The sequence below is a fragment of the Lampetra planeri genome, chromosome 24 (genome assembly GCF_965212315.1).
Source record: "Lampetra planeri chromosome 24, kcLamPlan1.2.h2, whole genome shotgun sequence".
NCBI classification, from domain to species: domain Eukaryota; kingdom Metazoa; phylum Chordata; class Hyperoartia; order Petromyzontiformes; family Petromyzontidae; genus Lampetra; species Lampetra planeri.
Window position 1 is genome coordinate 8,294,610 of NC_136130.1, and position 23,256 is coordinate 8,317,865.

Sequence of the window (23,256 nt, forward strand, 5' to 3'; positions counted from 1 at the left end):
GCAGATATCAGTACCGCCTAAGCTCGCAAAACTTTGGTGGTCTAGCTTTCTCGAAATGGAAAAATAACATACTTACGTGGCAACCTACTGATGGTACAATTTAAGATGTTTGTTTAAATATTGTGACACCAGTTGTGCCACCAGAGGTGATACTGAAAGTAACTGAATCTAGGCCCAAGCAAGGTTTGGTAATTGCTTCAGTTGGAGGAGGGGGTCTTCCAGTCTCTTACGATAAGCGTGGATAGAAAAATCAAAACTGCAATGCGCAAGCAATATGTGACAATGCACAGGCGCTGGGCTCCCTCCCACGAGACCAGTTCTCCTGAGAAGCTGCGTGGACTAGAGGAGCCCCCATCGGGTGGGCACAACGCTGGTGAAGCCAACGCCGTCTCAACTCCCAGTTACTCAATGAATCTACCTGCGAGCGCCACCACGAGACTGGAAAACAGAAGCAGAGTTTGTTGACTGCTCGATCTGCTACTATCAACTACCCCTGGATCCCATGGACTTTTAAAGCATTCTCTGAGCGACTAAGGGGCCATCCATTTAGTACGTACGCAAAAATCTGTCAAAACTTGACCCCCCCCCCTCCCTGTACGCATGCGTACTTTTTACACCCCCCCCCCACCTGCTTATGTACGCTTGACGCACTCCCCCCCCCGAATCCTATAGAACGGCCAATATTTAATCCACGCAGAAACGATCAAAGATTAAAAATATTAACGTGTCTAAGCAAACAGATAGTCCACCACCGGCTGCATTAAAGAATTATGTTGCGTACCTTGGCCACTTATTTTGCCGAGCTGCGTGATAGCTTGCAGTCAGGGGTACGATGGCATACAAGTGATACCTTTCCCACAGTCCCACTTCTCCCGGTAGTACTTGTCTGACAGCTGAAGAAACTGAACTGTGGCTCATTTGAAGGCCAATGTAGAAAAATTATTATCAATGCTTCCCCCCCCCCCGTTTCCTATGCGTACATACATTGTCAGTAGACCCCCCATACGCAAGCGTACGTATTTAGGTTAACCCCCCCTCTCCATGCGTACCTATTATATGGATGGCCCCTAACCGGGTTGACTTGCTGATCACCTCCTCCCAACTCTCTCTCTGGGACACACGATCGCTCACATAACGCTCACGTGGTCGGCAAAGGCGTGAGTCGCGTCCCAGTCATCGTGCAACACGTGATCCACGCGGCTGCGCAGCATCACTAATGCGCGCTGCGCCACCGCCGGCTCGCGCAGCAGCCGGTTTCCGGTGATGTCCAGCACCTCCAGGCGGCGCGACGCGGACCCCTCGCCCCCCAGCGCCAGCGCAAACTCCAGGAGTGCGTCGGGTGGCAGGCAGTTGAAGCTGACGTCGAGGTGTGCGACGCGGCAAGCCGCCCCCTCGCTGAAGAGGGAGGCGAGGACACGCAGCCCCTCCCGTCCCAGCCGGTTCCTCGCGAGCACCAGCCGGCGCAGGTTGGCGTTCTGCCGGAGGGCGAGCGCCAAGCCGTCCCACTGCGGTGCGTTAGCCTCGAAAGATGGAGGGCAGTGTCTCAGCGCCAGCTCACTAATGCGAGTGGCCATCACGGCCTCCGCCAGCGTGTCCAGGTCCAGCCTCGTGCCCATGTCCTCCAGCCGCAGGGAGTCGAGGCGGTTCCCGGGCGCCGCCAGCGAGCGCAGCACCGTGGCGAGGTCGTCGCGGTGCGCCAGTGTCCTGCCGCGCAGGCTCACGCATCGCAGCGAGCCACGTGTGGCCTCCAGTAGCTCCAGCAGCCGCCCTAGGTTCACCTCTCTGCTGCAGCTGCACAGCGAGAGCTCCCTCAGCTGGCAGGGCGGCAGGGCCCCACGCAGGCGGCAGCCCTGCAGGGGCACGCCGGGGCTGACGGCGGGCAGCACCGTCGCCAGCAGCAGAGAGCGCAGCCGCGGGAAGGAGCTGAGCACGCAGCCCGCCACGGTGAGCATGGGAACGGCGAGGGCGTCGTCACGCAGGTCAAGGTGAGAGAACCGCGTCGCCGGCAGACGCGATAGGCGGCGCAGCGCGTGCAGCACGCACAGCAAGCGGTTCTCCAGCTCTGCACATGAGCACGGGACAGTGCAATTGGCAAAACAATGAGCTGGGAAAGTGAGTACTTGTACAATGCTTATGCCAAAGGATCGGTATCCGTAAGTTGTGTTCACATGCGTCATGACGGGAGTTAGCGAAATCCATATTGAACACACATTGCAAACCTTTTTCATGCAATTATTCCTAAATATTTAAATCGATTCTTATTGTTTGAGGTACATGAGTTTATTCTGCGCATGAGAATTTCTTACAATGCATGCAAATTATTTGCAGATGATATAATACATATGGACTTGATGGAACGAACAAAACTGCAAATGAGAAGTAAAAAAAATACAAATGAGACTTAAAAACAAAACCAAGAATTACTTCAATAGCGATACCTGGAGGAGATGAATCACTCCTATTCCAAAACGCAGTGAAAGAAGTGAATGAGAGCGCAAGTTAGCGGTGCGCCAGGCTTTTGTTGGCGAGCGGGGGAGATAGTCTGGCGAGTGCCCTTCTTTGCCCCGAGCACATGACGGCATTCTTACCGGTGTCGATGAGCACGAGCTTCTCGAGACAGATCCAGCGCGAGAGCGCATCCTCCAGGTAGGCCACGCATTGCACCGACAGCGGCATGCCAACGAGTCGCAGCACCGTCACCGTCAGCGGGGGGCATGGAGCGCGATACGGGCCGGTGGGGGCCGCTGTCCGGGCAGGCAAGTAGAAGGGCGAATCCCAGCCGGGCCCTCTTCCACCAGCATAGAAGTCGCAACTGCCCTCAGGGTCGACGGCATCTATGCCCAGGCATTCGAGCACGGTGGCTACGGACACCGGCATGAGAGTTTTACGGCAACAACACAGCCTTGGCCCCTCGGTGAGCGACAAATCAAAAAGATCCTCCGAGCTGTCGTTATCGTCCCAGCAATGCTCCTCGGGCGATAAATCTGAATAGAGGAGCTCCGTTTCGTCGTCAACGTCACCTGCTGTGGCATCGGAGTGCGCGAGCGTGGGGGCGCTTGCGACACGGCGTACCCTCTTGGCAGTGCCCGCCTCCTCCACCGCCTCGGCCTCGTCACGCTTGCCCGCACGCTCCGAAGCCACGCATGCGCCGAGCACGCAGTCGAGCAGCTCTGCCCGCAGTGTGAGGCACCGCTCGAAAGAGACCTCGCGCAGACTTGAGAGCGACTGCACGACGGCGACCAGCCGCTCGCGCCTCGGGCAACAATCGAAGCCCAAGTGCTTGAAGGTGAGCGAGGTGAGGGTACGCGCCAGCGTGGATAGGACGGGCCCTCGCGACGGCTGCAGCAGCGAGCAGAATGCGTCGAGCGGGTGGGCCACGGCGAGGCGGCGCACGTGCGGTGCGCACATCTCCAGCGCGCAGAAGCGAGGGTCGGAGGTGAAGGGCAGCACCAGGTGCTTCCTGGACACGGCACTCTCCAGGCCGCCCAACGCGACGCGGAAAAGCAGGCCCATGAACCGCTCATGCCACGTGGTCTCCCCCTCCTGCAAGTTGTGTGACAGTGGCCAAATGCGTCCACGTGTGAATAAAACAATACTAAATTCCCCTTAATGGGCTCCCAATCCAATTTCTGAGTCGAACACTGCCATTTAAATGTATGCAGCATCTCAAGTTGCTTTAAAAAAAGGTTACAAAACTATATGGGGTGTTGGGGGGAGGGAACCGTGGGGGAAATAAGAATGCCTTTTTGGTGGTTTCATTGTGATGCTCACGTCCCTGCTTTGTGTATATGGCCTTGAGATGCAGCTGCATTTAGATGCTAAATGATTTAAACTTGCATTGGCGCCTGTGACCAATCCACCTGGAATGTGCCCAAACTTGTCAGATCTTGTAAGCGAAGCAGAGGGTTGAACCTGGATATTGCTCGGATGGGTGACCACAATGCAAAAGGTTATCGTAGGACCTGCTGGGCTATGTGGTGGGCAGCAGATGGTAGTATAGCAAAATGCTATTTTGTACTGCTATGGTCTCCTGACCGCTTCATAATCATCCCGCACTGACCAGCATGGTGAAGTATGGTCAAATAACCCCCGTGACCTGCAGCACGGTGTGTGGGGAGGCCCTCGTCCAGCAGTGGACTGACAAAAGGGCTGCACAAAGTGAAAATGCAATTTCGCGAAAACGAATTGACGCTTCAAAATCTCTAGAACTACATTTTACCCAATCTTAAAAAAACAGCAAATGTCACGTATGTGTGCGTGTGTCGTGCGTGTGTCATGCGCTGTGTGAGCACTTACGTCGTGTGGGTGATTGTGTTGTGTCGTCACCGAGCCCCTGCATCCAACCTGCTTCCCAACCAACTCCTGACACAACTGCTTCCACTTGGGCTCCAAGGACACTCCTGGGGCGCAGCAGTAACTTCACGTTCACAAACTTTGCTTGGTGTCCCAAATAAAAACCCCAGACATTTTATAATTGCACTGATCTTTAAAAAAATATTAAGTTCAAAAGAAATGCTGTTGACATTTGGTTTATTTGCCCGATTTGACGTTTTTACTGACAGCTACCTTTCGGTTTGACAGGTACCTTGAAAGATGTTACATTGAGTTTTCAATGCTATTTCAAACCTCATCACATCATGTGGTTTAGTCACAGGCAAATTCAAATATTAAGCTTACACTTGCACATGATGTCTGTAAGCAGCAGCACATGTGGTAATGCAGTCAGGAATTTGTTTAAAATTATGAAACAATACCTCTGCACCATTTATATTCTCTGATAATGGAACTTTGCCAAACGATTCATCACAACAGATGACACCTAAAGCCACACCTAAAGCAAGTTATTTTATGCCTATGCACAATGCTAGAAATGTAACCCTGGTCTTAGCAAGATGTCACCATGTGCTGTTGGCAAGGAATGTGGTTAATGCATGTTAATAGACTGTTTATGCAGGTGGCTCACACAATTTATCGTTGCGTTTCGATTCGGGAATACAGAAATGATTTAAATTATGCCCAGTATACAAGAATCGAAAGGAATTGGTTCTTAAGTAATATTTGAAGCATGTAGCCGAAATTAATTTAAATCAATTGATGTATCAATCAATCCCATACACAACAAACGTTTCTCAATCAAAAATGTATCTTCCAAGTTACTCCACGGATGGTGTGGTTCTTTGATCGCAACAATTTAACTTTTAGACTTCCAATGCGCCATGGGTTTGTTCGCCAGCGTTTTGAGGAAGGAGAAATTCACCTTGTTTCTGCAACGCTCCCTGGAGGCGGTCCAGGTAAAAGAGGCTGAGGTGCGGCAAAAGGTCATGCAGTGCTGTGACTGGCAGCGCTGTGGCAAAAAATGCAGTTTCTTTTTAGAACAGTGTGGAAGGAATTATGTACGGTAGTTTTAAATATAGACTAGTTCATAAAGCCTGTCTTCGGCAGGCAAGTTTTCAATACGTATAATAATTAAGCTGATATGATTTTGACCCTCATCTACGCTCAGACACTAACAAAACTCTTTCAAAAATGTGTTTTTTCAACCAAAAAAAAACTTAAATTGTTGACAACTTTATTCAACTATATTATACTTAAAGGCATATCCATCGGAAACCGCTCAATTTAAAGATTCCCTTTTTTATGAGTAAGCACAAAAATTATAAACTACTCTTAGGGGACGCATCTATCGTTCACACATTATTCAGATTTCAACATCATAAAATGTGTATTTTTTCGTTGAAAACCGCTTTAATCCGAAACATTTCAAAAAATAAAATATAGGACAATGGTTCTCGCTTTAATTTAGTTTGCCGTTTAATGCTCTATCAAACTACAATCTTATATTTTTAACGGTTTCTGAATCACACGCAGACACATATTTATGGGGCACTTAAAATTGACATTTCGTGGCCTTAAAATGAAAAATCTCGGATTTTCAGATTGCTCCTGTTGTTTGTCCTAAAAGCTACCCATCTACCAAATTTCATCTTTCTAACTTCTCGAGAAGTATCCGTCAAGTACCCCTGATAGATCAACTCCATCGTAATGACGAGGCGACTGTTGGCATGATTGAATACAATGAGAAGAATGTAACTGCGTTGGTCAATGTTTTAAATCGGAAACGTGGCAGGTGAAATAGGTTCACGTGGAATCACCCCACCCATCTAATGTGATGCATTTTCACAATTTGGGATCACAATTGCATTCAGGAATACTGTATTCAATTTTTTTTTACAATTCAGAGCACTGCATACATTCTAGTAGCTGCAGTGACCATGTGAATTACAAATTCAAGAGGCCCTTGCATTGACAGCCATGCCTCAACATACTGAATGGAAAATATTCGTCTCGGGAACTCGAATAGTGCGGCTAAGATGCTTGCAGCGACAAAAATTACGACAGATCGCCGTTTCAAACTGGTAGACTTCATGTGGCCTACAGTTGCCATCCTGAATCTAATCACCGGTGTAAACAGCCAATAAGACCCAGACTCCCCACCGCTACCTAATAATGCTGGGTCCACACCTGAGTGCTGAGCAGATTGCTTGAAAGGAGTCTTCCACAGTAAGTAACCAGTTGCACACTAAAAATACTTAACACATCCGTCAATAAGACTACCTTACGACGTTTCTGGCAATGACCCTTCTTCAAAGCATGTAGAGGGCTCGTAGAGGTGGCCTATGTGCAGTGGATGTTTAATTGACGAATGCGAGCGTTTATTTGTGCTTTTGTGCCACTGCCAAAACAACAGCAACATGACTAAAAACTTTGATTCAAATTCTCAGGTTTTTTCGGTAAAGTCACGTAGGTAAAAACATTAAAATTAATGAAAGTAAAATAAAACAAAACAAAATAAAATTCACGACGTTTCGGAGGCAACACAAGTCTCCGTCATCAGGTGGGACCGTCACAGCCGAATTAGCTGCATCAAGTGAAGCAATGATTCAAGATGTAATCCCTTATAAGCAAGTTGAAGGGAGGTGGAGAGGGGGGGAGAGCTTATCAGGCTGTGGTAGCCAATGAATGGAAACGTATCGGGAGGGAGGAGGAGCGGTGATCAAAGACTGCACGCAGTGCTCAACACAATGAATGGAGACGCGCCGGGACGGAGGGCGAGCGGTGATCAAAGACATCACGTAGTGCTCAACACAATGAATGGAAACGTGGCGAGCGGTGATCAAAGAACAATGAAGAGATTACTGTTAAACACTGTGGATGTTAACACTCGGTGAAGTAAATTAAAATAGTGCCTGTCAGATAAGATGGTCCAAAAAGTGTAATTAAGTCTTTTTTGCGTGGTTAATAACATCTTTCCAGTGATTACTGAGTTTGTACCCATCATCACGGTTGAAATTATGTCTGTGTTTGTATATTTGTATGGCTTCGTGTACAAACCTTTGATGGTAGCCCGGAGGTTTGCAGAGAACCTTGGTCTCGGAAAAGACAATTTCATGAGAGCCCGCCGAGTTGTAGCAATGATCGGCAACGGCCGAAGAATCAGTTCTGCCGTGTTTCAGATCTGACTTGTGCTCGCGGACACGATCAGCAACATGACGTTTTGTTTCTCCAATGTAGCAATCACCACAAATGCAACTCAATTTGTAGACTCCAGGATACTGTAAGTCAGGAACGACATCCTTCACAGATGGAATCAGATCACGGATTTTATGCACTGTACTGAATCGGACTTGGATCTTATGTTTGTTTAGAATTTTGGAGATCTTTTTGGTCACGCCTGCTATGTATGGTAACGTGATAGTTTTGGTCAGAGTTTCATGTGGTTGTTTCTGTGTGGTGGGAGAGACAGCTTGGCGGATAGTGCGGTCAGAGTATCCGTTCATCCTGAGGGCCCGATGTACATGTCTTAATTCATCAGTCAGGTGGTGTTGGTCAGAAATGCCATGGGCTCTGTGGTATAGCGTTTTGATGAGAGAATTCTTTTGAGATGGGTGGTGGTGGGAATCCGGTTTCAAGTAGGAATTTGTGTGGGTGGCTTTCCTGTAGACAGAATGTCCCAAGGATCCGTCAAGCCTCCTCTTAAACAGAATATCCAAGAATGGTAGTTTACCGTCTTTCTCCACTTCCATGGTGAATCTGATAGATGGGTGTCTAGAATTGATGTGGTCCAAGAAGTGGTTCAATGCTGGGAGGCCATGTGGCCAGATGACGAAAGTGTCATCCACATATCTCTTCCACAGGGAAGGACGCAGGGTGGATGTCTGGATGGCGTCTGATTCAAACTTTTCCATGAACATGTTGGCTATAACTGGTGACAAGGGGGAGCCCATAGGGGTACCCTCATTCTGTTTGTAGAAGGTGCCATTCCAGGTAAAATAGGTGTTGGTGAGGCAATGCCTAACCAGCGCAGGTACATCAGAATTCAATCCATGTTGGACTAAGTCCTCAATTATTGTTAGGGTGTCCGGTACTGGGACTTTGGTAAACAAAGATACTACATCAAAGCTGACGAGGATGTCATCAGGAGATAGTACCATGTCCTTAACCATAGAGACTAATTGGGTTGAGTTGAGTACTGCCGAAGAGGTCTTGCCTGTGAAGGGGAGCGTCAGCTTTGATGTAGTATCTTTGTTTACCAAAGTCCCAGTACCGGACACCCTAACAATAATTGAGGACTTAGTCCAACATGGATTGAATTCTGATGTACCTGCGCTGGTTAGGCATTGCCTCACCAACACCTATTTTACCTGGAATGGCACCTTCTACAAACAGAATGAGGGTACCCCTATGGGCTCCCCCTTGTCACCAGTTATAGCCAACATGTTCATGGAAAAGTTTGAATCAGACGCCATCCAGACATCCACCCTGCGTCCTTCCCTGTGGAAGAGATATGTGGATGACACTTTCGTCATCTGGCCACATGGCCTCCCAGCATTGAACCACTTCTTGGACCACATCAATTCTAGACACCCATCTATCAGATTCACCATGGAAGTGGAGAAAGACGGTAAACTACCATTCTTGGATATTCTGTTTAAGAGGAGGCTTGACGGATCCTTGGGACATTCTGTCTACAGGAAAGCCACCCACACAAATTCCTACTTGAAACCGGATTCCCACCACCACCCATCTCAAAAGAATTCTCTCATCAAAACGCTATACCACAGAGCCCATGGCATTTCTGACCAACACCACCTGACTGATGAATTAAGACATGTACATCGGGCCCTCAGGATGAACGGATACTCTGACCGCACTATCCGCCAAGCTGTCTCTCCCACCACACAGAAACAACCACATGAAACTCTGACCAAAACTATCACGTTACCATACATAGCAGGCGTGACCAAAAAGATCTCCAAAATTCTAAACAAACATAAGATCCAAGTCCGATTCAGTACAGTGCATAAAATCCGTGATCTGATTCCATCTGTGAAGGATGTCGTTCCTGACTTACAGTATCCTGGAGTCTACAAATTGAGTTGCATTTGTGGTGATTGCTACATTGGAGAAACAAAACGTCATGTTGCTGATCGTGTCCGCGAGCACAAGTCAGATCTGAAACACGGCAGAACTGATTCTTCGGCCGTTGCCGATCATTGCTACAACTCGGCGGGCTCTCATGAAATTGTCTTTTCCGAGACCAAGGTTCTCTGCAAACCTCCGGGCTACCATCAAAGGTTTGTACACGAAGCCATACAAATATACAAACACAGACATAATTTCAACCGTGATGATGGGTACAAACTCAGTAATCACTGGAAAGATGTTATTAACCACGCAAAAAAGACTTAATTACACTTTTTGGACCATCTTATCTGACAGGCACTATTTTAATTTACTTCACCGAGTGTTAACATCCACAGTGTTTAACAGTAATCTCTTCATTGTTCTTTGATCACCGCTCGCCACGTTTCCATTCATTGTGTTGAGCACTACGTGATGTCTTTGATCACCGCTCGCCCTCCGTCCCGGCGCGTCTCCATTCATTGTGTTGAGCACTGCGTGCAGTCTTTGATCACCGCTCCTCCTCCCTCCCGATACGTTTCCATTCATTGGCTACCACAGCCTGATAAGCTCTCCCCCCCTCTCCACCTCCCTTCAACTTGCTTATAAGGGATTACATCTTGAATCATTGCTTCACTTGATGCAGCTAATTCGGCTGTGACGGTCCCACCTGATGACGGAGACTTGTGTTGCCTCCGAAACGTCGTGAATTTTATTTTGTTTTGTTTTATTTTACTTTCATTAATTTTAATGTTTTTACCTACGTGACTTTACCGAAAAAACCTGAGAATATGAATCATTGCAGTCACGAAAGCTTCAAATCTAGAACTTTGATTCAAGTTGCTCATCTGATCGCTCAGCTGTGGAGGGGCCATTATACGCCGACGTTTGACTCTCGCACACACGTCGTAGCTTCCAAGTGACGTGATCTCGTGCTGATACCTGAAAGTTCATCCTCCAGGGTACGCACATCGAGTCGGGCCGCGGCAGCTCCCGCCAGCTCGCTCAACTTCAACGGAAGCAATTCCATCTGAGGAAGGAGACAAATGCAAATAAATAAGCACTTTTATGGCGATACTGCGTTGGCAGCGGTGCGCGCATGTCCACATAAAAACAACAAAATATAAGGATACATGTAAAACTTGTGACGTTTTTGGAAATGGTCCTTCTTCATAGCACTTTATCAATTGTACACCGTGGTGAATAGTTGACTCGTCCAATTGTGTTGCGCTATATTAATTCGATGGCTCATGCAACTGCAATACATTTGAGCAAACTCGCGATGAAATGCTACAATCAGGTAATCATTACACTTTGCCACGTAGAGTTCAAGTTCATTTATTAGGTATAGCCCTGTGAGCCATTGGGCTCTTGAATCGGGTGCAACCGCAACAAACAAAAACATGAACAAAAAACATCTTAAAGTGAATGTGACTTTAGAGGCCACGTGTTGAGCAGCGAGAGGGTCGTGGTAGCAATATCAAGTTGTTGTACTGAATATCTATGTTCCAAAAGCCTTCGCCTAACACGCACTGACCACGGTGAAGTATGATCAAATGTCCATCAGGACCCACACAGCGTGTGGGAGGCCCTCATCCAGCAGTGAATTGGCAAAAGGGGCTGTTAGGGGACAGCGATGTCTCCTATTCTCACCACCTCCCGCGACGCGATGAGTTGTCACGATCCAGGGCCGCGGTTCGCCTGGTAAATGTCTCTCGCTTGTCTCGTCTCATGTTGATCTTGTCACTTCCATCAGTCGTCTGTCTAAAATATGCATAATATCTTGATTTGAAGCTTTCGTCACTACGTGACTTTACCGAAAGAACCAAAGAGTATATGCATGATATGACCTAGTACTGGGATATTCAGTATAGTTTATTCGATTGCATAATGGAGTATTGCGCGAACGACTGGATGCGTGTTTTGCACAAGTAACTTTCATTACATGCCGACTTTTAGAACTGGTTGCCAAGTCTAAATTATTGTACAATGGTCTGCGTTTAGCGAACGCAATACTGTAAACTCTAGTGTACGAACAGATTATTTGCATTAACCGCAATTGCGATTATGCAACGAGCTGAGTGCACTGTGAGGCAAAGCTGTTTCATTGAATTGGCGCCAGTCAACGCTTCATATTCACGCACACGTTGGTACAATGCAGTCACGAAGCGCGGACAATCGCGGAAAATAGGAAAGGGCAACTTGGGACCATCTGATGCATTACACCGCAACCACTCGCGCCTCGCTTTAACCACTAAAGCCGGTCGCTCTCGTCGCTCCGCTAAGACCCCACCCCCTTCCCCACCACGTAGTTACAAAGTAAACTCGTTATGGCTGTCGAATATTAAAAGTCTCAAACTCAATTCGCGAACTGCACCATCGCAAAACGTCCGACTTGAGCTCCATTTGTAAATTCACTGTCCAGCCTCCCCCCACGCGCCGACCGCTCCGTGACGTCACTTCCACCTAACGGGGCGGGACATCCGGGAGATGGGCGGGGCTAGCAACCCCTCCATGCTCCCCAAGCCTTCATTACGCCCCGCCCCCTTTCTTACGCCCCTCCCCTTCCTTACACCACGCCTCCTTACGCCCCGCCCCCTTCTTACGCCCCTCCCCCTTCCTTACACCACGCCTCCTTACGCCCCGCCCCCGTCCTTACGCCCCGCCCCCTTCCTTACACCACGCCTCATTACGCTCCGCCCCCTTCTTACGCCCCTCCCCCTTCCTTACACCACGCCTTCTTACGCCCCTCCCCTTTCCTTACGCCCCTTCATTAAGCCCCGCCCACTGCTTTGCAAACGCGTTCACATACAATAAACATTATAATTTGTCTTCTTGGTTCTTTCGGTAAAGTCACGTAAAATGGAAATAATAAAATAATGAAAATAAAACATAATAAAATAATTCTCACGACGTTTCGGCCACAACGCAAGTAGCCGTCCTCAGGTTGAGAACAGGTCTGTCGAGGAGAATAATTTTATTGTTTTATTTATTTTATTTTATTATTTCCATTTTACGTGACTTTACCGAAATAACCAAGAAGATGATTTCCTGCAGTCACGAAAGCTTTAAATCGAAATTGTAATTTGTTTCGATTTAAAGCTTTCGTGACTGCAGGGATTCATCTTCTTGGTTCTTTCGGTAAAGTCACGTAAAATGGAAATAATAAAAGAATTATATTATTTTATTATTTTATTATTTCCCCTCTACGTGACTTTACCGAAGGAACCAAGAAGATTGTAATTTGTGATATACAAACGGGTTCATTCTGTCGTACTCTTTTATTGAACGGGGTTGTCAGTTTTAATCACGCAGCTGCCAATAGAGAGTTGTGTAACTTCGTGTGTTTGTTGTTGTTAATAGTTATGAGATATGTTTGTTAACTCGGGGATGTCTCACCGAGTCTCATGACTTTATGTATTGCATGTTGAACTTGTTTCTGACCGTACATTGCCAACCGTGCGAATCGGAGTTCTAAAGAAATTCGTTTTCAGGAGGGTCCTGCCACGTTTTTGCAGTCGTTGGAGCGATGGTTTGTCGCCATGTATCATCCCAATGGAGTAATTCATGGCATAATTTTTCAAATTTGGCAAATTTGGAACAATACCGGCAACGCAGTGGGCCTCTACTGTTGTCATTCCCATCGCCGTGGAGAGCATCGTGAACGCACAAAGACGTCTCCACACGTTTACTTTACACACAACAGAGCCAAGCACGGTATCCTGATGGAATTGGTCTGTGTGCTTAAGTTTGTTGTCCTTCACCCGGCTAATTTTTGCACAGTCTTGCAAGACATGTACATGGTTTATTTTTGTGTTTTACATTTTTGATGTGAAATTTGAATAAATAAACGTACAAAATGTACCATCGTTTACTGTACCGTACTTACCACTCTACGCTCTTGTTTTCACAACTTGTGTTTGATGATCGCCAGACTGATGCAGCCCTTAGACCGGTGCTCGTGCGAATGCCAAATTACACAACGCACATTTCGCCGGATCGCACTGTGCACATTTTCTATTTTTATTCCTGTAGTTATTAGCCATGGAAAATGTATTTACGTGCAGTATTTTCATTGTTTCAGTTGTCGTTATGCTGTGTACAATGTACCGTACTTAATTTTTGACAATGAAATCAAGTATAGCAACTTTTTTTGGCACGCACGTGGTGGTTTCGCCGGATCGGCCCGGGGCCGCAGGATATTGTTAGAAGCAGCCCGATAATTAATCGATGATCAACTGTACATACGCACACGGTGTCGGCTGATCAGCTGAGTTCAGGCGAGGTCCGTAGTCATGTACGCTACAGCACGTGGGTTGGAACACCAGTGGCGTATAGCTATCGAGCGTGGTGGAGGGGGTGCAACTGCCCCACATGCCCGAGAGGCCCATGCCGCCGAGCTAAAAAATTAACCCGTAAAAACAAAGTTTTTCACTATAAATCCTTTATATGCGTGGCATCGGTTTTATTTTTTTATTCATTTCTGTTTTTCTTGAGTAAGAGTTTCATTTTTATAGTATGTTGACACACATCCAGAATAATTTTCTGTGTTTAGGAAAAATATATGATTGTGTTAGTGAAATTTTTTTTTTCCTAAAAAGTGGAAAATTTTGGAAATTTTTTTTCACGAAGATAAATTGTCACGCACAACGAGTCTGTGTGCAAAATGTCAGCTCGATTGGATCACGGGAAGTGGGTTAAAAAACGACCAAAAGATTTGCACGGTCGTAAGCGCGCAAGCAAGCAAGTGAACTTAATATAAAGGATTTTAAAAGAGGTTTGGAGATTTTACTGGGGGGGGGGGGGGAACAAAAAGGGCATTTAAATTTGGGGCACCATTCCCGATGCAAACCACGCTATTACTCAACTGATGTTCGTAGCGGGTCGGCTCGCTGTGAGCACAGTGCCAACAGGCCGGTGGCATTCCCAAGTCACATGAGCCTTGTGGGCATCCAAGCACATGGGTGGGATGGCATCTTGCCATGCTTTGGTTATTATCTCTGTGCAAGTTAAGTCTGTGTAGTGTGCGTATTTGTGTAGGAGAGTGTTTGTGACATTGTGACAGGGGGCGTTCCTGCAAGTTTGTACTTTGATCAGTAGGCGGAAAAATTGGTCGGTGGCTGGAACCGCTGAACCAAACTTCAGCTTTTGTGCTTTCGTGACGCCACGTGCACAACAGGGCTGTACGTGTCTGCTGGGATACATTTGCTGGTTTAGAGTCTTTCAAGTGGTATTTTTAAAATTAGTTTTCCACATAAGTGTATGGGGCGACTGCAGTGGTTAGTTTGTGTTGCGCCCGAAACGTCGTGATTTATTTTATACCTACGTGACTTTACCGAAAGAACCAAGGAGAATAGTTGTGAAATTGTGAACACGAGAGGTTGCGGCTAAAACATCTCAAAAGACAGTCCACTTAAATCGGGTAAGTAATGCGGAATAAACACCGCAGCGTCTTATGTAATGTGCCCTGTGACAGTACTATTTACATTTTTCTTGGAAAAGTGAGTTGAATTCGTTTTAAATAAAAATATCCAATGTTTGCATGAGCTTTTGAATTTAATTATGTATAATAATTTAGTAAAAAAAAATATGCTGAATGGAAGGCCTTACAATACCTTTGTAGGTGATGGGGGTTTTTACCAAACAACAACTGGCCTCTTAAGATTACACTCGCCACTTTCATGGTCCTCTTGGTGGACTATTTTTCTCGGATCGCCGGGTTCATAGTGCAGTGCACTCGTCACAGCTGACCCTCCGTGCTTTGCACGGGCGATTTGCGGTGGCGTTCTTTTGGACATGGGAATGCCAACCCATACGTAATCTCTAGCAGAGACGATGATGGTGATGAATAATGATGGTGGACTATGGATGGTGGTCGAGAAGAACTTAAATTGTGCCGTAAAGAAATTAATCCGTAAAAACAAAGTTTTTTCCACTATAAATCCTTTATATGCGTGGCGGCTAGAGTCCTCTCGTCCTCTGGCTTGAGATGGCTGCCACCTATGGGTCAGATGATTAAGCAATTGGTAATTAAATATAATTTATTTTTTCCTAAAAAGTGTAAAATTTTGGAAAACATTTTTCACGAAAATAAATTGTCACGCACAACGAGTCTGTGTGCAAAATGTCAGCTCGATTGGATCACGGGAAGTGGATTAAAAAAAAGACCGAAAGATTTGCACGGTCGTAAGCGCGCAAGCAAGCAAGTGAACTTAATATAAAGGATTTAAAAACTAAATTTGTACACTCCGGTCATTCTCGTAGCGGCTGTTGGCTGGCCATCGAACAAAGACGGTCACTGCATCGCGCGCTTTCAGATGCGCTTCTGCGGCCGTCTGGAACGTTCTTCCTTCCAATATTAGACAGCCACTGCAGCTATGCACCTCAGATTAGCGCGGGTGGCTATATACGGTGTGAAAGAAGTTCAACATCCATACTCGTTAGATACAGTGAACGCGTAATATACAACCAGGTTGAACCCGAAACTGTTCATTTGAAAATATAATAGTTGGCTAATGTCACTCGTCAAGCTTTTTGTTCAATCATTCAAATTATAATGATGCTAATTTCTTCACCCAGGAAAGCTTCAGTGATTGAAAAAATATTTTTTACGAGAGTCCTGCATTGAGATTTTTGTTTCCCATAAGCAATTTCATGAGGGAGGAAAATGAAGAACCCTATGAGAACCGACCAAGGACACACAAGGGAATAGCACCGAGAGCTTTGCACAGATTCAATTATAAGTGCCATTACTTTTTACCTCCATGAAGTAACACGTCAGTATGTCTAAAGAAGAAATGTCAATCTGTGCATTGTGCCTGCTAAGCATTGGTCCAGCAACATCAAGCGGAGGAGACCATGTCGTCCGACACCAACGCTGCGGGGCCTCCGTGCTGCCTCTGCAGCCCCACGTGCGGGCTGCTGCTGCTGGTCATCGTGGGGGTGTGGGCGGCGTGGCGCTGGCGTGACAAGCGCCGGGTGGCCGGCGTGACGGGCCGCTGGGTGTTCATCACGGGCTGCGACTCGGGGTTCGGGCGGGCGCTGGCCGGGCGGCTCGACGCGGCCGGCCTGCGCGTCGTGGCGGCGTGCTTGGGACCTGCCGGCGAGGAGGAGCTGAGGAGGTCGTGCTCGTCGCGCCTCGTCACGCTGCGTCTCGACGTCACGGACCCCGAGAGCGTGCGTGCCGCTGTCCGCCGGGTGCGGGAGGAGGTTGGCGAGGAGGGTGGGTGCGATCGCGCGAAGCTCAGAAAATATCCGTCGTCTACACCATCGTCATCATTTTTGTTATTGCCACGTTGCTGTGGATTTATCGAAAAATGTTTGTTCATAAGTGTATGGTGCAATCCCATGATGTGTGGATGTGCTGATGCCGGAACAGCGTGTTGGTAATTCAAAGCTCATGGGTTCCACAGAAGTTTAGCAACCTCCTACCGTTATTATTGAGCTGATCTGGCCAATGCCTTCCAACCACTCCAGCACAAAGCTTCGGCCAAAGTAATGCCCTCCCTTACTCTATGCTTGCGAATCGTGGACCCCCCTAATGGAAGAGCTTCATTGGTTACAAACATTAAGGCTGGCTTGCCTACAGTCCATCCTGGGTTTAACCAGGCTGGATTTGGACAAAGTCCCATCAGTGAGCTCCTCCGGCAGGCAAGGCTGCATTGGCTTGGTCATGTAGACTGCATGCCCGGCCACCGCATGCCCAAACAGATTTTGTTCGGCCGGATAGAGGGGGCTAAACAGGCGCAGCACGGGCTAGAGAAGACATGGAATGATGTGGTACATTGCTTGGTACAAAGTGCAGTGATGACATCACCGCCACTCAGTGGCGAATGGTGGTTGTTGTTGTTGGTGCAATCACCAGTAGGGGGCACAGCTGATGCATCTGCCAGTCAACCCATGGCACCTGGATCTGTCCCATGGCCTCCTATCACCGAGTGGTGACGTTACCATCACTTAGTGGTAAATAGCGGGTATTGGTATTGGTGCACTCCCCATGGGGAGCAGTAGAATAGCGGTTAGCGTGCTGCGCAATGAACCCGGCGACCCGAGCTTGATTCTTGCTCATAGCCAACACCAGTGACGTTTATCTGAACTGGTCCTGGGCCTGCTCTAGGTCGACTGAGCCTCCATTGAGTGCATGGTGCGGTGTGTAAACGTCCCTACTAGGGAGACAAAGGTGACCGTGCATAGTGCTGGCCACTCACCCCCTTGTGTGCCATGCCAGCCTTCATAGGTGCTCGCTAAAAGCACTTGCCTCAACAGTCTGTTTAGGTTATATAGGGGATCTTTGTGATAATAGGTTTTTTCCATTTTTTCTGGCAACAGAACAGGTGTTAAGATGTTAAAACACCAAACTGAAACCTTTTACAAGGAATAATGTCTGCATTAACCACAATGGTTGTGGTCAGAATGCAAAAAAAACCTCTGATAATATATGCATTGTTCTTGAAACTGATTGGTCCCCACCAGAGACAGCTTTCTTTTGAGCCTCGTCTCAAACAGTGTTAGACCAGAGGACTCCAAAAGGGGATCTTTGACTTTGGTGCAATCCCCACTCTCTCTTCGCCTTGTCCAGTCGTCCAATGTCCACCCACACCCTAGTATCCACTCAATATCTATCGATTCGCAACTTTCAGAGTTGTCAGTGCGAGTTGTGAGCACTCTCCATTCCATGCGTAGTGGCATCGGGGGATGATTTATACCCACTACACATGTGCATTACTTATCCTCTCACTACTTTTGTTCTCAAACGCAATCGAAATGCTTTCTATCGCTGTGATCGCATTCCCCGTCGCTTGTGCTGTGCATTCTCTCTGCCACGGCTTCTTCTTCACCCCAGGCTTGTGGGGCTTGGTCAACAACGCTGGCCGCAGCATCCCCATCGGCCCTAACGACTGGATGACGACGGACGACTACCGCAGAGTGCTGGACGTCAACCTCCTGGGCATGGTGGACGTCACGCTGCAGATGCTGCCCCTGGTGAAGCAGGCTCGTGGTCGGGTCGTCAACGTGGCCAGTATTCTAGGGCGGGTGTCCATCTTGGGCGGTGGGTATTGTATCTCCAAGTTCGGAGTGGAGGCCTTCTCCGACACCCTCAGGTGCGGTAAGATTCATGGTCACGGTGATGGCGGTGTCGCCCGTATTAAAATGATGACTTGTTCAATAATATCGGCATAATGGTGAGCATACTGGAAGTGCAATCCAGAAGCCATCAGTTCGATCTCACAATCATTGTTTGACCGTACTTGATTCACCATTGGGCCTGTGGCAGCCATGGGATGGTGGAGTCATGAAGCCCATAGACATTCGGGTCCAGCCAACACAATAAAATCCAAAAAAATTCCTCCGTTAATAATGACATGCACATGTTTTATTGTTGGAGTGTACCACGTGCCATAGACATTGAGTGATATACCAAATTGCGCGATGGCGCTTGTTCGGACAAAGCTATGAGAGAGAGAGTGGGGGATGCCAGCCATCCATAATTTGGGTTCCGTGCGTGTCTTCTGCGTCCGCTGTAGGCGCGACATGCGTGCGTTTGGGGTGAAGGTGTCCATCGTGGAGCCGGGGTTTTTCCGTACGGCTGTCACTGACAATTCCCTCCTCGAGGTGGATCTGAGGAAGCGCTGGGCACAGCTGCCATCTGTGACGAAGGAAGATTACGGCAGCGACTACCTCGACAACTGTAAGATTCAATTCTAACATCTCGCCCCACTACCCTCCGTGCACTCTCCTTCGTCTCCCCTGTCATCTCACGCTACTCACCTCCATACACTATGCTACCTCTCCCCTTCTCATCTCACTTTACTCACTTCTACCCACTTTCTGCTCCAGCAGCCAAGGCGTTCTGTTGAAGCTCCCAGTCAACCTTTACTCAGTGGGAGGTTGCTCATTCTCTCGTCTGCTGCCTTCATGGTCTGGAACCCCCCCACCACTTCCCATCTATCTTTGCTGTCGACTCGCTGCCCCTGTTCAAGTTCAGGCTCAAGATGTTCCTTTTTGCTTTTACGATGACCAACTGCCTCTTTAATTCTCTAAAAAAGTAATATGTCGACTGTATTTTGTTCAGCGTCGAAAGATATGGCCGCAGTTAGTCGCAATATAGTCAGGAGTGGAAGTGGAATGCTGGTATAAACCAAGTGCAGTAGCGGCAGGTAGTATAAATATAAATATATTTCTCTATATATCTAGATATGCAATTCACAAGTTTCTGTCCATCGTGCTGTGGATCTCCGAAATGCTACGTGGGAGGAAAACACACACACACACACAATTGGAAAAAGTCTCTGATCAATCATTACACTGCTTAATTATATTAAATGAACGCGCTGCTGAAACAGGCACAAATATTGTAATTGTACGCGTCAACGCTCGCGTTCACCAATCCCCTTGCGGAGAGCCCCCCTAAAGGGGGTATATGGCCTGAGATTCCATGCTAACAGTACACAATTCATAATAAAGATTTTCGGGTTAGATCGCGTAAGTATAAATGTGTCGTTAATCCGCCACCACCCGACACAGCCAACCTGTAAGGTTTGTCACGTAAACAACACGTGCCAATTAGTTACTACATCAGCCCACCAGTGTGTTGGAGAGTAAATACACAACATTTACAATACGAGTACGATGTTCCACTCGTAATTGCATCATGCATCATCGGGCGATTTGGCCAGAATTGTGAACATATCTACCTGCTTTTGGTCTTAAATAGAGCAAGATAGTCATCACTGTGAGCCAAACAGCCAAACGTTATCAGACGCCTGTATGATTGCAGATTCACGTCATCACCCCACACAGAAATCCTCTCTCATCAAGATGATCATACATTGGTCTAAAACAGTGTCAGATGGTGAAAGTCTGAGGAGAGATTCAACATGTCAAAGAAGCTCTACAATTAAATGGTTTCAACAATGTTCAAATTAACATAGCATTGAATGACAAACCCAAATCGAACAGTAATAATGGCGAAAGTAATAAAGTTATTAAACAATTAAAAAAACATACATTGCGGGAGTAACTGACAAACTAGTTTAGGAAAAAATTATCAGAGTGAGATTTAGCATGGTATACAAAATACAAAAACTAGTATCTTTTACTACAGATGCATTGCCGAAGTTATCAACAGATTAATTGCTCTTGTGGATAATGCTATGTTGGACAGAGGGGACAAAACATTAGCGTACAACTAAAAGAACACCAAATAAATATTAAATACTCAGAAACACATCTGTCGGCAGTTGCAGAACATTCTTGCCAACAAAGACATTCAATTGATTTTAATAGTGTTGAAGTGTTGTCTAAAACGAATTATAGCTGGCCAAGACTAATTCGAGACTCTATTGAAATTGAGAGAGGTACAAATATCTGTAACTGCTCTGACAGCTATAGACTTAGTGTGGCCTGGAAGCGTATTAAGTAATACACCTTACAATTGTATCCCTTCTAAAGGCATCACATACTAATTAACTGTGATTAGCAATCCATTGTTATTTCATTACAAGTGTAGTGTACTAATTTAGAGACACTAGTCGGAGGCACTCTCTTTTATTCCGGCACTTACAGCCATAGGGGGATAACTACATACCGGGTCAGGACAGACAACATGCTTCCAGACCCACAGCTTCGAAGAGGCGAAGCCCAAAACGACCGCAGCATGACGAGTTCCACTCCAGATGGCAGCAGCTACGGGTCGGAGCTCGCCTTTTATCCTCCCCAGCGTGAACAGGCTCCGCCCTCGGCTACGCACCCTTCCGGATCCCCCAGAAGGCTCTGGGCTTCGCCCACGGGTCCAACTGATAGAACGGGCTCCTACCCCCACTGCCATTTTCTACCAGTGCCCAGCGCCCCGTGCTCCAGTGACTCATCCTATGTCACTACACAAGTAACCCCCCTCTGCTCTCCGCACTTGTTTGGCCTACAGTGATGACGCTGTCTTGCTCTACTTAAGACCGGAAGCAGGTAGATCTGTTCACAATTCTGGCAAAATCGCCCAATGATGTAGGATGTAATTACCAGCAGAACGTCGGACTCGAATTGTAAATGTTGTGGATTTACTCTCCAACACCGGTAGGCTGAAGTAGTAACGAATTGGCATGTTTTGTTTACGTGACAAATCTTACTGGTTGGTGGTGGCGGGTTAATGAAACATGTATACTTATATTATGAATAATAATGGTGGCGAAAGCCAGCATCTCAGGTACACAAAATCATAATAATAAAACAAAATCTTGAATCTCACTACAATGAGACTGACTAGTTTTTTTTTCTTTCCCTGAACTTTGCAGACATGTGGCTGCAGAAATCCATTCTGGCTCGCCTGTGCGACGGTGACCTCTCAAAGGTCACCTGGTGCATGGAGCACGCGTTGGTCGCCACTCACCCGCGCACACGCTACGGCGCGGGCTGGGATGCCAAAATCGCTTGGTTGCCGATCTCCTATCTCCCAACTTTCATGACCGACTTCCTGCTGGCAATGATTCTGCCGCGTCTCGCCGTGGCCACAAAAGTAAGGCCATGAACCGGAATAGTGCGAACTCCACGAGATGTTAACTACCTCGCCTGGTATACAAGACGTCGTGGGTTTGATCCCGACCCTGACGCCTGTTGTATATTTGGAGTTTGCATGTTCTCTCTTTCGGTGGTGGCGTGCATCTTTTTGCGGGTCCTCCAGTTTTTCCCTCCACATTATATGGGTGCTATAAATTTCCACATAAGCCGCTTCATTGAGCTTTTGTTTGTGTTGCGCGTGTTACGCCGCTACCTTGCGTGTCCAGTGGTACCCTTGCATGGAAAGATGGATTGGTTTGTCGCAGATTTCAGTTTATTTTTCGCGCTTGCGTGATGTTTGGGTGCCTCGCCAGAAGATCCACAAGTCACCGCTATTGAGTAAAACCGATCTTAAAACGTGCGCGTGTAAATTACTGTGCTGTAAATCAATCCCATCGTGTAACCGACCCTTTAAAGTGGAAACGTCGCTCAATATTTGAAAATGAATTGATATTAAAATGAATAAACGTTATCCATTGTTGTACTCTACTTATATGCACCCCAGCCTTCGCCAACCCGCATCGCCAAATGGTGGCGAGATGTTAACTGCCTTGCCTGTTATTCAGGAGGTCGTGGGTTCGATCCCGACCCTGACCCCTGAATATTTGGAGTTTGCATGTTCTTCCTGTGGTCGTGTTGATTTTTCCTCGGGTCCTCTTTTTTTTCCCTTCCACATTTAGAAACATGCGTTAAGATTATATTATTTGGCTGCTTTAAATTTACACACGATAAGCCACTTTGTTGAGCTGTCATTTGTGGCCAGGTCGCTTCTGAAACAGAGCTACGTAGCTCAGTGGGCCTTACCTAGTAAAATACAAAAAAAACGTTTAGTTTTTCAGGTGGGATGGATTTTTGTAGCACGCTGCGCTAAGACTCCCTGCACTCGCGAATCTCTGACCAAATGTTGCGTGCGCTCAGTTTGATTCACACGTTTTACTTAGGCATGCTGCCACTGAAGTGGTGTAACAGTCAGCACACTGGACTTGCAATCCATGGGTCGCCCGATCAATCTCCCAGCGCGGCTGTTGAAACAATGGCGCAAGTTTCTTAAAGCCCCTACTGCCTTTGTCCACCCAGCAACAGAATTGTGTAGGTTGGGTGTAGTGGGGTAAAGTGTGGGCACTCCTCCCACTCCTTCCATGACATATGGCCAGTGGAGATTTGGAGTCCAAAAGCACTCTCCATAGGGGCCTCTCAAGTGCATCCCTGCTAGTGGAGGCCCATTGTTACGACGATTATTTTTTT

The 23,256-nt window shown here is 47.1% G+C and overlaps 2 protein-coding genes across 6 annotated transcripts; one reads left to right on the forward strand and one right to left on the reverse strand.

The window, feature by feature from the left end:
* Window positions 1-634: 634 nt before the first annotated feature.
* Window positions 635-11,947, reverse strand: LRRC41 (leucine rich repeat containing 41). Of its 4 annotated transcripts, none has more exons than XM_078605539.1 (7): window positions 11,840-11,947; window positions 11,116-11,226; window positions 10,405-10,492; window positions 5,258-5,344; window positions 4,297-4,400; window positions 2,589-3,543; window positions 635-2,062 (listed from the first exon to the last, which is right to left on the reverse strand). In XM_078605539.1, the coding sequence occupies exons 3-7, from the start codon at window positions 10,490-10,492 to the stop codon at window positions 1,128-1,130; spliced, it is 2,169 nt and encodes a 722-aa protein (XP_078461665.1). In that variant the 5' UTR covers window positions 11,116-11,226; window positions 11,840-11,947; the 3' UTR covers window positions 635-1,127. The 4 variants fall into 4 exon arrangements, with proteins under 4 accessions (XP_078461665.1, XP_078461666.1, XP_078461667.1 ...); XM_078605540.1 differs by lacking the exon at window positions 11,840-11,947 and adding an exon at window positions 11,607-11,833; XM_078605541.1 differs by lacking the exon at window positions 11,840-11,947 and having other exon boundaries at window positions 11,119-11,833.
* A 2,621-nt stretch (window positions 11,948-14,568) lies between these two features.
* Window positions 14,569-22,483, forward strand: LOC144726718 (retinol dehydrogenase 7-like). 2 transcript variants are annotated; one of them, XM_078605544.1, is made up of 5 exons: window positions 14,569-14,884; window positions 16,300-16,684; window positions 18,305-18,563; window positions 18,987-19,150; window positions 21,750-22,483. In XM_078605544.1, the coding sequence occupies exons 2-5, from the start codon at window positions 16,321-16,323 to the stop codon at window positions 21,980-21,982; spliced, it is 1,020 nt and encodes a 339-aa protein (XP_078461670.1). In that variant the 5' UTR covers window positions 14,569-14,884; window positions 16,300-16,320; the 3' UTR covers window positions 21,983-22,483. The 2 variants fall into 2 exon arrangements, with proteins under 2 accessions (XP_078461670.1, XP_078461669.1); XM_078605543.1 differs by having other exon boundaries at window positions 14,571-14,884; window positions 16,289-16,684.
* The last annotated feature ends 773 nt before the right edge of the window (window positions 22,484-23,256 follow it).

Excerpts from the sequence above, each read along its gene's own strand:
- LRRC41 (XM_078605539.1), bottom strand. The coding sequence starts at position 10,492 with ATGGAATTGCTTCCGTTGAAGTTGAGCGAGCTGGCGGGAGCTGCCGCG. Across the intron at positions 4,401-5,257 it reads GGGAGCGTTGCAGAAACAAG|GAGTGTCCTTGGAGCCCAAG; the intron begins GTGAATTTCTCC and ends GCTGCGCCCCAG. Across the intron at positions 3,544-4,296 it reads AACACAATCACCCACACGAC|GAGGGGGAGACCACGTGGCA; the intron begins GTAAGTGCTCAC and ends CACAACTTGCAG.
- LOC144726718 (XM_078605544.1), top strand. The coding sequence starts at position 16,321 with ATGTCGTCCGACACCAACGCTGCGGGGCCTCCGTGCTGCCTCTGCAGC. Across the intron at positions 16,685-18,304 it reads GGAGGAGGTTGGCGAGGAGG|GCTTGTGGGGCTTGGTCAAC; the intron begins GTGGGTGCGATC and ends TCTTCACCCCAG. Across the intron at positions 19,151-21,749 it reads CAGCGACTACCTCGACAACT|ACATGTGGCTGCAGAAATCC; the intron begins GTAAGATTCAAT and ends TGAACTTTGCAG.